We start from the raw sequence: 13,402 nt of genomic DNA, 5'->3' as shown, positions 1-13,402 counted from the left end.
GGATGTTCCTAGGACTGGAGGACTTGAGATATAAGGAAAGATTAAGTAGGCTAGGAATTTATCCCTTGGAATATAGAAGATTGAGAGGAGATTTGATGGAGGTATATAGAATAATGAGGGGTATAGATAGGGTTTTTCCACTGAGGTTGGGTGAGACTCCAACTAGAGGTCATGGGATAAGGGAGAAAGGTGAATTGTTTAAGGGGAACATAAGGGGGAACTTCTTCACTCAGAGGGTCAGGAGAGTGTGGAGTGAGCTGCCAGCACAAGTGGTGCATGCGAGCTCGATTTCAACATTTAAGCAAAGTTTGGATAGGTTAATGGATGGTAGGGGTATGGGGGGGGCTATGGTCCCGGTGCAGGTCGATGGGGGTAGGCAGTTTAAATGGTTCGGCGTGGACTAGATGGGCCACGGGGCCTGTTTCTGAGCTGTACTTCTCCATGACTCTAGATCATTTGGTGGCTTTCATTTAACAGCTTTCAGCACTGCAGGTGTGAGCAATGTCTGTTTAAATATCAGAAACAAATGTGCATTCCATGTTGTGGCACTTTCTTCTGCACGTGTGCACAGAAATCTTTTCCAGAGTGCAGTCATCAGAATATGACAAGGGGAATTCAGCAGGGAACGTGGTTTCTATTATTTTATTTCATCTTCATTGTAAGCCCCTTGCTCCTACTGGGGCCTAGGCCACCGAAAGCAGCCCACGAGAGTCCTCTGTCCTGGACTGAAGAGTGTTCAGCCCTGTGGCTTCCACAGCCTTATGCCTTTCCCCACGTAACTTCATACACCTTCAAGGTGAAGATCCCTCCTCTCCCAGGGATGAGGTCTTTGGAGCTTCCGTTGGCATCACTATAGCTCTGGGTTTTTGCTGACGAGTTCTCTGCCTCCATGCCCAGTCCTTCTCCTTTTGCAGCCGGGCTCAGGACCGTCCACCGAAAAGTTATTATTTTATATATTTTATTTTATTTAGAGATACAGCATAGTGAAGGCCCTTCAACCCATCAGGTTCACACTGGCCAATTACACCCAAGTGACCAAATAACCTATTGTGCCAAATGTGGGAGGAAAGTGGAGCACCTGCTGGAATCTCACACGGTCGCCAGGAGAATGTACAGACAGGGTCAGGAATCGAGCCTGGGTCACTGCTGCTGTAATTCCATTATGCTAACCACGACACTACCGATCCAATATGATAAATTTCATATTATGATATCTAAAAGGCATTTGGACAGTTACACGGAAAGGAAAGGTCGTCAGGAGTGTGAGCCAAACACAGGCAAATGGACTGACTCAGTTATGCAGAGATGAGATGGGCCAAAAGGCCTGTTTCCGTCCAGTGTAACACAGCAATTTACAGAGAGAAATAGATACATAGATTCACAACATCAAGTTCAAGTTTATGGTCATCTGACTAAATACAGTACTATGCAAAAGTTTTAGGCATATATCTAAGTGCCTAAGATTTTTACACAGTACTGTATTTGTCAATGGGGAGCAGACAGCGAGTTTGTAAATCTGGCGGGAGCAACAAGTGTTGGGAATGGTGAGGGTGGAGTGCTGTGGGAGGGGTGTGGGACAGATGGCAGAGAAGGAGTCCTGAGATGGGGAGTGGCACGAGTGCAGACACACCCAGCCCTGAGACACCAGGCAAGGCCGTCTGATTCCAAACAGTTGGTTTATTGATCATTACAGATTGTATTTCTGGTGCTTCCTGCTCCCTCCCCTTTCCCTTCCCCTTTTCCCAACTGTGATACCCCTCTCCCTGCCCCCTCCCCACTCTCAGTCACAATAGAGACCCATGTAGAATCAGGTTTATCCTCACTCACATATGTCATGGAATTTGTTTTTTCTTGAGTGTGGCAGGAGAACGGTACAATACATAAAATTACTACAGTACTGTGCAAAAGTCTTAGGTATCCTAGCTATACTTATGTGTCTGACACTTTTGTATAGTACTGTGCATATATACAACCAAATGAAACAAAGTTCCTCCAGACACCCATAAAGCATACATCACACACAGCACATAAATCAAAAGATTATCTTAAATAAGTTAATAAAATATAATTCAAAATGCATGTAGTGCGCAGTACAGGTAAACCGTAAACAGATCGCTGTCCTAGTGATGGTGGTGGCAGGGTGGTCATTAATCTCAATATAGTTCATCTCCCAAGTGTTGGGTTAGCCCTCGTGCGTTGTGCCGTGACCAGCGGACTGAGATCTAGTGAAAATCAATTGGTTTGTATGACCATCGCTTCTTCCTATTCCACAGCCTATGCCGTGCCAACATGGCGGTAAGTGCACTGTGACCTGGAACGATTTTGAATGTGAATGTACCAAGGAGTACACGGGGTGGACCTGTGAGGAGATCGTGTGGTGCGAGACACATCCATGTCCCTCAGAGTCTCGCTGTCTGGATCTCCCAGGTGGATACGAATGTAAGGATGACATTCAACTGCACAAGTAAAAATTTCAGATACAAAAGAATGTTGTGATAGGAATAAAATAAAGAACTGGACACACTCAGCATGTTGTCAGTACTCAGAGCACAGAACAGGAACAGTCCCTTTGGCCCATCATGACTTTGCTAACCATGGTTCCAATTATTGTGCAGAACAAAAAAAACGATAGAATATCCATGATGTTTCTTTAGATACGAATCAAAACATTGACTTAATTTCTCTGCTATGTAATTTGCTTAAGTGTTTGCAACATTTTCTGTTTTTATTTCAGATTTTCAGCTTTCAGTCCTCTATGCTCCATTAAATAATCTAGACTTTTCCAAATCAAATGCAAATTCTGGAAATTAAAATTGCTAATTACACTCCGCACCAAGTTAACTTCATTTTAAACTTCCATTTGAATCAAAGAAATAGTATGTCAGCACAGACTAGATGGGCCAAAAGGCCTGTTTCTGTACTGTAGTGCTCTGTGACTCTTAAGTTGTTAAAAAAAGAAAGAGTAAGAAGTGATTGTAGTTGAAATTATAATATTGAATGTTTAGAACAAAGAACAGTGTATTGGATACATTCTCTGATATTAAAAGGATCATTGAGTGATCCGGTACAGGCTCTTTGGCCCACAATGTTGTGATGGCCCTTTAATCTTGCCCACAAATCTCCTTTAAACAGCCCTCCCCTCCCCACCTTCAATGCATCTCCTCTAGTCTTTGATATTTCTAGCCTGGGGTAAGATCCTGACTGCCTATCCTATCTCTGCCTCTCATTCTATAGATGCTCTAGGATGAGAAAATTGGTAAATTTAATTTATTACTGTCACATGTATCAAGGAACGTTTTGCTTGCTACCCATAGGTTTTTTTGTGGTAGCCCAAGGTAAAACAATAGCAGAATGCAGAATAAGGTGTTACCAAGTCTGCATGCTTTCATGTTTTGAGCTTCTACCCCATGACTGGCTGATCAGATCTTTGTATTAATGAGCAGGAAGAGGTCACTGAGTGCACTCTGCTGTGTTTTCACAGGTCTGGCCAATGCAACGTTCCAAGGTGAGAATCCAGTTGTTTACACCAACAACAAGTTGATCACAAGAGATCTCACCAGCATTTCCGTGGACTTCAAGACCAGAGCCGTGTCTGCCGATCTTTTACAGGTCAGCCACGGAGCTGAATCCTTCTGGATCGGATTCCACAATTCCCAGCTACAGTTTAATCTGTACAGTGGCAACAGCGTAGAGGGGCTTACCCTCTCTAGCACCATCAATATCTCAGACGGGCAGTGGCACTCTGTACTTGTGACCATGGAGGAGCCTTCGAAGGTGACATCAAGATGGGTTCTTGCTGTGGACGGCAACGCCAATGTCACCAGCACAGTCACTGCCGGAAACGTAAACTTTCTTCAAGATAATGTGAATTTGACATTGGGCCACAATTTCACTGGGTGTTTCGGAGTGGTCAGAATTGGTGGAATCTACCTTCCTTATGTAAGCCAGGAGGTCCTTACTAAGGGAGGACAGTTTGTTATAGTGAGCGGTTCCCCAGCTCTGATTGGATGCTTCAGCCCGAAGGTTTGTTCCCCAAATCCATGCCTGAATAACGGCCAGTGCGAAGACCTCTTCAATCTTTTCCACTGCAGCTGTGTTTCAGGCTGGGAAGGGAGCCGGTGTGAGGCCAGAGTCGATGACTGCGCCTCTAGGCCTTGTATCCATGGCAACTGCAGCAACCTGGAGCAGGGCTATAGGTGCAGCTGTGATCCGGGCTATACTGGGGTGAACTGCGAGGAGGATATAGACGACTGCGTGGACCACCAGTGTATAAACCAGGGGAAATGCGTTGACACTCTCAACTCGTACTACTGTGACTGCTCCAGCCAGTTCACTGGGCCACACTGCGAGTGAGTACATACGCCAGGAGCGTAACACTATCACAGTGCCAGCAATCACCGACCAGAGTTCAATTCTGCCACTGTCTGTAAGGAATTTGTACATTCTCCCTGTGACTGTGTGGGTTCCTCCCACAGTCCCAAGACATTCGGGTTAGGATAAGTGAGTTGTGGGCGTGCTGTTGGAACTGGGAGTGTGGTGACACTTGCAGGCTGCCCAGTACAATCCTTGCTGGTTTGATTTGAGGCAAGTGATGCATCTAACATCATGCTTCGATGTACATGTGACAAATGAAGCTAATCTCGTTATCTCTTTAGAAAGATTAGTTTTATTTGTCGCACGTACATCAAAACATGCAGGGAAATGTAACGACCAACACAGACGGAGGATGTGCAGGGGCTGTCCTCAGGAGATGGCACACTTCCAGTACCTACACAGCCCTTACTAACCTGTACCCCTTTGGAATGTGTGTGGAAACCAGACCTTCCAGAGGAAATCCACGTACAAAGTCCGTACAGATAGCAGCGGGAATTGAACCTGGGTTGTTGGAACTTTAAAGTGTTACACTAACCACTATGTTACTGTGCCACCTATAGGCTTAGAGCACTTGCGTTTTCCCCATAAGCCTTAATTTCCCCTACTATGCGAAAAGCTATCTAATAGTATCTTAAATATGAGGTAGCCTCAACTATTTCCTCGGGCAGACGATCCCTCAGACTCACTACTCTCTGGGAAAAGCAGATTCTCCTCATCTCTGTCCTAAATCTATTATCCTGAATCTTGAGGCTCTATCCAGCATCACCTACCAGTGGAAACCACTTTTCTGTCTCTATCTTATCTATCCCTTAATTGTATATGTTTCTATAATATTCCTTCTCATTCTTCTGAATTCCAGTGAGTATAGTCCCAAGTGACTTAGTCTCTCCTCACAGGTGAGCCCCTTCGTCTCCAGAATGAACCTTGTGAACTTCCTCTGCATTGCCTCCAAAACCAGTATGTTTTTCCTCCAGTAAGGAAAGCAGAACTGCACGAGACACTGCAGGTGAGGCCTTGCCAGTAACGTGTACAGTGGCAGCAGAACCTTCCAGCTCTAAATCCAGTTGCCCTAGCAATGACCAACATTCCATTTCCCTTCTTGATAACCTGTTGTGCTTAAAGACTACCCTTTTGTGATTCATACACAAGCACTCCCAAGTCCCTCCGCACAGCAGCATACTGCAACCTTGCACCATTTCAATAATAATCTGATTTTGTATTTTTTTTCTTTCAAAGTGGGTGATCTCACATTTACCAGCATTGTATTCCATCTGCCAGACCCTTGCCCACTCACTTAATCTACCTATATCTCTCTGCAGACTCTCCACATCCTCTAAACAATTTGCTTTTCCACTCAATTTAATATAATCAGCAAACTCAGATACTCTACACTTGGTCTTCTCTTCCCAAAAGTTCATGTATATGGTGAGCAGTTGTGGGTATTCTGGAATACCCCTGTGGAATTCCATTCACTACGTTCTGCCTTCTATTGATTAACCAATCCTCTCTCCATACTAATACTTATCTTCCTTTTCTTCCTCAATGATAGCTTCAAGCATTTTCCCAACTACAGAAATTATTGAAACTGGCCTATAGTTACCTGCCTTTTGCCTACACTTTTTTTTACACAATAGCATGGCATTCCTTTTCTTTGAATTGTCCAGAGCCCAGAATTTTATTTGTAAATTTTCACAAACATGTCTGCTATAACTTCCACCATTTCTTTCAGTACCCTGGAATCGACCCTTCAGGAGCAGGGGACTTGTCTGCCTTTAGGCCTACTCGTTTGCTGCTTGTCACTACCTCTTTGGTGACAGTGATCATATTGAGGTCCTCACCTCCTGTCACATCCATAACATCTCTGTTTGGCAAGTGTCCCCGACACAAAATTGTCATTTAAAGCCTTAGCCATTTCCACATTACCCAACATTAATTGCACCTTCTCATCTTCCAAGGGTCCTCCATTCACTTGAGCTCCCTTTTCTGCTTTATTTAATTTAGGTTCAAGTTTAATTGTCATTTAACCATACTAGAACATAGCCAAATGAAACAGCTTTCCTCTGGGGCTAAGGTGTAAAACACATCACCAACAGTTCACAGCACACAACACATAGCACATAAGGTTAGTTATGATAGCAGAAAACATACTGTCACAAAAAAAGGATGTAGTTCAAGTCTCTTAGAAACTTGTATGATGCTTTTGTATTTTCTGCTAGTTTTACTTTCATATCTAACTTTCCAGGTGGCCCTACCCCCCAGTAACTTGTGGAGAGAGCTTCAGCTGTCATAACGGGGGACTTTGCACTGATGGAGTGTGGGGGGCTAATTGTACCTGCAAAACAGGATTCACTGGAGAAAGGTAAACTTCCTATTCATTCCTACAAGTGTCTGTTGCCGTCGAGACCAGAATTTATTACCCATCCTCCATGCCCCTGGAGGTGAGGTGTCTTCTCGATAATCAAGTGGCTTTCTGGCCCAATAGAGGAGGCATTTCAATGTGAATTGTATCCCTGTAACTTAACTGCTCTCACATGCCTATCTACTACTGCTTTAGACCAAAAGACATAGGATCAGAATTAGACCATTCAGCCCATTGAGTCTGTTCCACTATTCCATCACAGCTAACTTATTATCTCTCTTAACCCCATTCTCCTGCCTTCTCCCTGTAAGTCTTGACACCCTGATTAATCAAGAACCTATTTTAAATTTTAAATATGAGTTGGCTGCCACATTTGTCTATGGCAATGAATTCCACAGATTCACGATCCTCTGGCGAAAGAAATTCCTCCTTATCTCTGTCCTTGTATTCTGAGGTTGTGCCCTCTGGGCCGAGTCTCCCCCACTATAGAAAATATCCTCTCCACATCCGTTCTATCTAGGCCTTTCACTATTTTTTAGGTTTCAATGAGATCCTCCCCCCCCCCCCCCAACTCACCAGTCACTTATACTAGCACTTATTTACTGAAACAAATTAAGCTACCAGCTCTGTTTGAAATGGGAGAGAAAACTGAAGAATCCACACTATTGATACCTACACAGCCATAGGGAGAACATGCAAACTCCACAAAGACAGCTCTGGAGGTTAGGATTGAACCTGCAGTCTTAGGGTTGTGAGGCAGCATCTCTATAAGACCATAAGACATAGGAGCAGAATTAGGCCATTCAGCCCATCGAGCCTGCTCCACCATTCCACCATGGCTGATTGATTATCCCTCTCAACTCATTCTCCTGTCTTCTTCCCGTAACCTTTGATGCCATGATTAATCAAGAATCTATCAACCTCCTCTTTTAATATACTCAATGAATTGGCCTAACAACTGTCCGTAGTAATGAATTTCACAGATTCACCATTCTCTAGCTAATGAAATTCCTCTTTATCTTTGTTCTGAAGGAATTAGACCACCCATTAATTTCATCCAAAATTTTTCACACAATTCTACCTTTCCAGGGATCATAGTGTAAAATAACATCTTACATCATTACAACAATTAATGCCTTTTTCAAGATGCTGATAGTGATTTAAGCTTTCTTACGTGTTATGATTTATTTTTAAGAGTGTCACTTGCTATTATTTAAGTTAAAATGCGATTATTAATCTTAAACTTTCAAAGGACCACAGAAAAATACACTCAGTGTCCCATTTATTAGGTACACCTGTACACCTCATTAATGCAAATATCTTAATAACCAATCATGTGGCAGCAATTCAATGCATAAAACCATGCAGACATGGTCAGGAGGTTCTGTTGTTGTTCAGACCAAACATCAGAATGGGAAAGAAATGCGATGTGATTGACTTAGGCCATGGAATAATTGTTGGTGCCAGACAGCATGGTTTGAGTATCTCAGAAACTGCTGATCTCCTGGGATTTTCACAAGCTGACAGCAACTCAAATAACCATGCGTTAGAACAGTAGTTTGCAAAAGAGCATCTCTGAATGCACAACACATTGAACATTGAAGTGGAAGGCCTACAACAGCAGAAGACCATAAACATGTGCTCAGTGACCACTTTATTTGATACAGGAGATCCCTAATAAAGTGGCCACTGAATTCTCTCACATAGAGAAGGGTACAGAAGAAGCCTAGTGCTTTCAGAGAGAGGTTTGAAATTCTTTGTGTATTTCTAAACCAACGTTCTGTATATAAAACACAATAACTATGATGTACATACCTTCTAATAAAGTTACACACCTAATAAAGTGGCCACTGAGTGTATGTTCGTGGTCTTCTGCTGTTGTAGCCCATCCACTTCAAGGTTGGACATGTGCATTCAGAGATGCTCTTCTGCACACCACTGTTGTAACATGTGGTTATTTGAGTTACTGTAGCGTTTCTGTCAGCTTGAACCAGTCTAGCCATTCACCCTGACCCCTCTCATTAGCAAGGTCAATAAGGCATTTCTGCCCATAGAACAGCCACTCACTGGGTGTTTTTGTTTGTTTTTGTACCCTTCTCCATAAGCTCTAGTGTCTAGAGATTGTTGTGCATGAAAATCCCAGGAGACCAGCGGTTTTTCACATACTCAAACCACCATATCTGGCATGAACAGTCATTCCATGGTGAAAGTCACTTAGATCACATTTCTTCCCCACTTTGATGTCTGCTCTGAACAACAACTGAACCTCTCGACCATGGCCGCGTGACTGGTTGATTAGACATTTGCAGTAATGAGCAGGTGTGCCTAATAAAGTGACCACTATGTGTATGTGAAGCCAAGACATCAAAAACACACAGACATTTGCAAGTGTCTCTCAGTCTGAACCATACAAGAAATTGGTTTGTCAAGTTCTCTCTCTTCTGCTGATTCAACACTTTCATCCTTTCTGTAAGGTGTGAGGTGGAAATCAATGCATGTGCGTCGAACCCCTGCCAGAATGGAGCTACCTGCCACAACGCGGTCAACACCTTTGAGTGCATCTGTGCAGCCAACTTTGCAGGCGAACAGTGTGAGATCGATGTACGCAAGTTCTTCATTTTTTGCTTCATGCTTTAGATTTAGGATTAGAGAACATATTTTCTGAGGATAGGCTGAGTGAGCTAGGACTTTTCTCTTTGTAGTGAAGCAAGATGAGAGGCAACTTGAGAGGGATGTATAAGTTGATAGAAGATGAAGATCGAGTGCACAGCCAGAGACTTTTTCCCAGGATGGAAACGGCTAATACCAGGGCACACAACTGGTAGAACAGAGAACTGTACAGCACTGATGATTGGAAGAAAGTATGGGGGAAGGTGATGTCAGAGACAGGTTTCTTACACAGAGAAGCCAAGGGTAAGTAACGTCCTGGCAGGAGTGTTGGTAGAGGCAATTCCATTAAGAACATTTAAGTGACTCTCAGATAGGCACGTGGAAAATAGAAAAATGTGGGGTTAGATTGATCTAAGAGCAGGTTAAAGGTCAACTGAAGGACCTGCACTGACAGTTCTCTGTTCTATGTTGCTTTGGCCAAATATTTTTTCAGTTTCTATCCTACCTAATCTTGTTCATGGATATTGACAAGCTTGAAACAGAGCTTGTCTGGCCCTAGAATTGCTCAAGTCTTTCCAAATCTGATGATATCTTGGAACTCACTGTAAATCAAAATGAATATACTGAGCCAACCTGTATGAGTTAAACAGGTGACATGAATCACCAGTAATCTCCACCCTTCCCTCCTTTTCTCTTTTTCCATTCCCCATTCTGCTTTCCCTCTTATCCTTTCTTTTCTCCTAACCTGTCCATCACCTCCCTCCCTTTTTTCCATGGTCCACTCCCCTATCAGATGCCTCCTCCTTCCTCCCCAATCCACCCACCTGGTCTCACCTATCAGCTGCCAGCTTGACTTCTCCAACCCATCCTCGTCCCACTTTCTTATTCTGCCTTTTTCCACCTTCCTTTTCAGTCCTGATGAAGGGTCTTGACCCAGAACGTAGACTTATTAATCTCTATAGATGCTGCCTGACCTGCAGAGTTCCTCCAGCATGTTGTGTGTGTGTTGCTTCGAATTTCCAGCATCTGCAGAATCTCCTATGTTTTTGATTTGCCAGACTATCGTATGTTTACAGGCAAATATTAAGTATCAGTAATAATATGGTTCTGTCCTTAGCTTGTTCCATCTAGCATGTGGTAAGATTTGACCAGTCACTCCAAGACTTATTAAACCTGTGGTGCCCTCTCCCATTTTCATTCAGGATAGTGTGCAGTATATTTACCAGACTCTGTAAAAATATTTAACAGACTCTGTAAAAACATTTAACAGACTCTCAATGCATTTAACCAGTTCTATAATATATTTAACAGAGGTAGAACAAACTCTATGCAGAACTCTTAGGTGGGAAATGCCAGAGAGGCATTCTGTGATGATCAGTAAACCAAATGGTGAGGGTGGAGTGCCGAGGGAGGGGTGTGGGACAGGTAGCAGAGAAGGAGTGCTGGGGCAGGTGTAGACACACCCAGCTCTGAGACACCAGGCAAGGTCACTTGACTCCAAATAATTGGTCTATTGATCATTACAGGATGTCTCTCTGGTGCTCTCTTGCTCCCTCCCCTCTCTCTTCCCCTTTTCCCAACCGCGATATGCCTCTCCCTGCCCCCTTCCCACTCTCAGTCCACAACAGAGACCCAGATCAGAATCAGGTTTATCATCACTCACATATGTCATGAAATGTGCTTTTTTTGAGGCAGCAATGCAGTGCAATGTACAAAATTACTGCAGTACTGTGCAAAAGTCTGGGACACCCTAGCTGTATGTACGTACCTAAGATTTTTGCACTGTACTGTATGTCAGTGATAATAAATCTGATTATGGTAGGAATAAACTTTTGGTGTGGTTACTGCTGCATGTACCCATTTTCCACAAAATGCTCTTTACCAGAAAATGTTTGCAAAATGCATAAAGAACTGGATCTTGCTCATACCGGTGACACTTTGCATAATGAACCAACCCAGTGACATGCTCACATGCTACTTCCTGCTGGGATGTTTATCTGAATAAGCATTGGCCCTGTTTCCAAGCAGATGTGACTGACAGTCACTTCGGTGAGGACAACATTAATCTTTTGTCACCGATGGGATTGTGGCATTAATTGGTAATCTGAGAGACACATGGCTGTGTGTTTTATCATGCTGTTTCTGCATGTCCAATTAGCATTAAGATTAAGATATAGTGAAGGAGCTTATTATTCAAGCAGCTTCATTATGTTAACAGCTTGTTACTCATCGGAAACATTAAAAGATGACACGAAGTATTATGGAAGTTGCAAACATTTGTTGAATGTTTATGTTATTACTATAAGTGCTGCAATCAGAACACTTCATGAATAACAGATTGAATTTAGTTAGTCTAATTGGAGTCTTCTCCTCACCCCTGTCTGGGCCAATCAGACGCAACCTAAATTTAAAAAAAAATTCATTCAATGAAACCGGGCACAGGCTTAACTCATGAGCACAACGTATTCTGCAGATGCTGGAAATCCAAAGCAACACACATGCAAAATGCTGAAGGAACTCAACAGGTCAGGCAGCATCTATGGAAATAAACAAATAGTCAACGTTTCAAACTGAAACGTTTCTTCAGGAAGGGGGATGATGCCAGAATAACAAAGTGGGGGTGGGCTGGCAAAGAGGAGAGTAGAAGGCGATAGGTGAAGCTGGGTAGGTGGGAAAGGTAAAGGGTTAGAGACATAACTCTCTGGACGATGATCTTTAAATTGAACCTGGAGGTGATTTGACTTGGCAAGCAAAAATCAAAACGGTCTGAATCAGGTTTATTGATTTCACTGCCATTAGTCATGAAATTTGTTGTTTTGTAGTAGCAGTGCAATGTAAGACATAAAAATTACAATCAGTTACAAAAAATGAGTAAACTAATTGTGGAAAAGAGGAACAGTGAGCTGGGGTTCATTGTTCAGGAACCTGATGGCGGTGGGGAAGAAGTTGTTTCTAAACTGTTGAGTGTGTGTCTTCAGGTTCCTGTACCACCTCATTAATGGTAGTAAAAAGAAGAGGGCATGTGCTGGGTGATACGGTCCCCACCAATGGATGCCACCTTCCTCAGGTATCAGTTTTGAAGATTCCATTGTTGATGGTGAGGGTTGACTGTGATGGAGCTGGATGACTCCACAACCCTCTGCAGCCTCTTTCAATCCTGTGCCTGGTGCCTCTACACCCGTCAGAATGTTCTCCACAGTCTTTGGTGACATGCCAAATCTCCTCAGACTCCTAACTACAGACAAAGTGATAAACTGTTGGATTTGCAAGTGTTAACTACAACAATAAAATGAAGTTTGAGCTCAACCAACTGATTTGGATCATAGAAAGTATAGACTAAATCCCATTTCTTCTGAGTCTTATAAGAACATAGACATGGGGGGTGGGGGAATGTACAGACTCCTTCCAGATGATGCCGGAATTGAACTCTGAACTCTGATGCCCCGTGTTGTAATAGTGTTGCGCTACTACAGTGCTACCCTGGTGCTCATCCTGCCTGCGATTTCTTCAAGGAATTCCAACAGATTTCTCGGGCAAGATTTCCCCTTAAGGAAACCATGTTGACTTTGGCCTATTATATCATGAGCTTTTAAGTACCCCGAAACCTCATCATTAATAATGGACTCCAACATCTTCCCAACCACAGAAGTCAGGTTATCTGGTCTATAATTTAATTTCTTCTTCCACCCTCCCTTTTTAAAGAGTGGAGTGACATTTACAATTTTCCAGACCTCCAGAACCATTCCAGAAACTAATGATTCTTGAACTATCATTACTAATGTCACCACAATCTCTTTAGCTGCCTCTTTTGGAGGTTTAGTCCATCTGGTCCAGGTGACCTATCTATCTTCAGACCTTTCAGCTTCTCAAGCATCTTCTCCTTAGTAATAGTAACTACACTCACTTCTACCCCAACACTCTCGAGTTCCTGGCATACTGATCCTGGAAGACTGATCCAAAATACATTAATTTTGTCTGCCATTTCTTTGTCCTCCATCACTACCTCCCTAGCGTCATTTTCCAGCAGTTGAAAGTCCACTCTTGCCTCTCTTTTATTCT

At 43.1% G+C, this 13,402-nt stretch overlaps 1 protein-coding gene across 1 annotated transcript in view; it reads left to right on the top strand.

The window, feature by feature from the left end:
- Window positions 1-13,402, top strand: part of LOC132407440 (protein crumbs homolog 2-like) — a 167,136-nt gene that overhangs the window by 143,190 nt on the left and 10,544 nt on the right. Inside the window, exons 9-12 of the mRNA XM_059993943.1 lie at window positions 2,274-2,439; window positions 3,482-4,349; window positions 6,617-6,733; window positions 9,208-9,334. Of these exons, the coding sequence (XP_059849926.1) occupies window positions 2,274-2,439; window positions 3,482-4,349; window positions 6,617-6,733; window positions 9,208-9,334 (1,278 nt within the window). The remainder of the gene's footprint in view (window positions 1-2,273; window positions 2,440-3,481; window positions 4,350-6,616; window positions 6,734-9,207; window positions 9,335-13,402) is intronic.

This window comes from Hypanus sabinus, chromosome 18 (genome assembly GCF_030144855.1).
Source record: "Hypanus sabinus isolate sHypSab1 chromosome 18, sHypSab1.hap1, whole genome shotgun sequence".
Classification (NCBI taxonomy): domain Eukaryota; kingdom Metazoa; phylum Chordata; class Chondrichthyes; order Myliobatiformes; family Dasyatidae; genus Hypanus; species Hypanus sabinus.
Note: the sequence above shows the minus strand (reverse complement) of the source record. Positions and strands in the feature narration are given on the sequence as shown.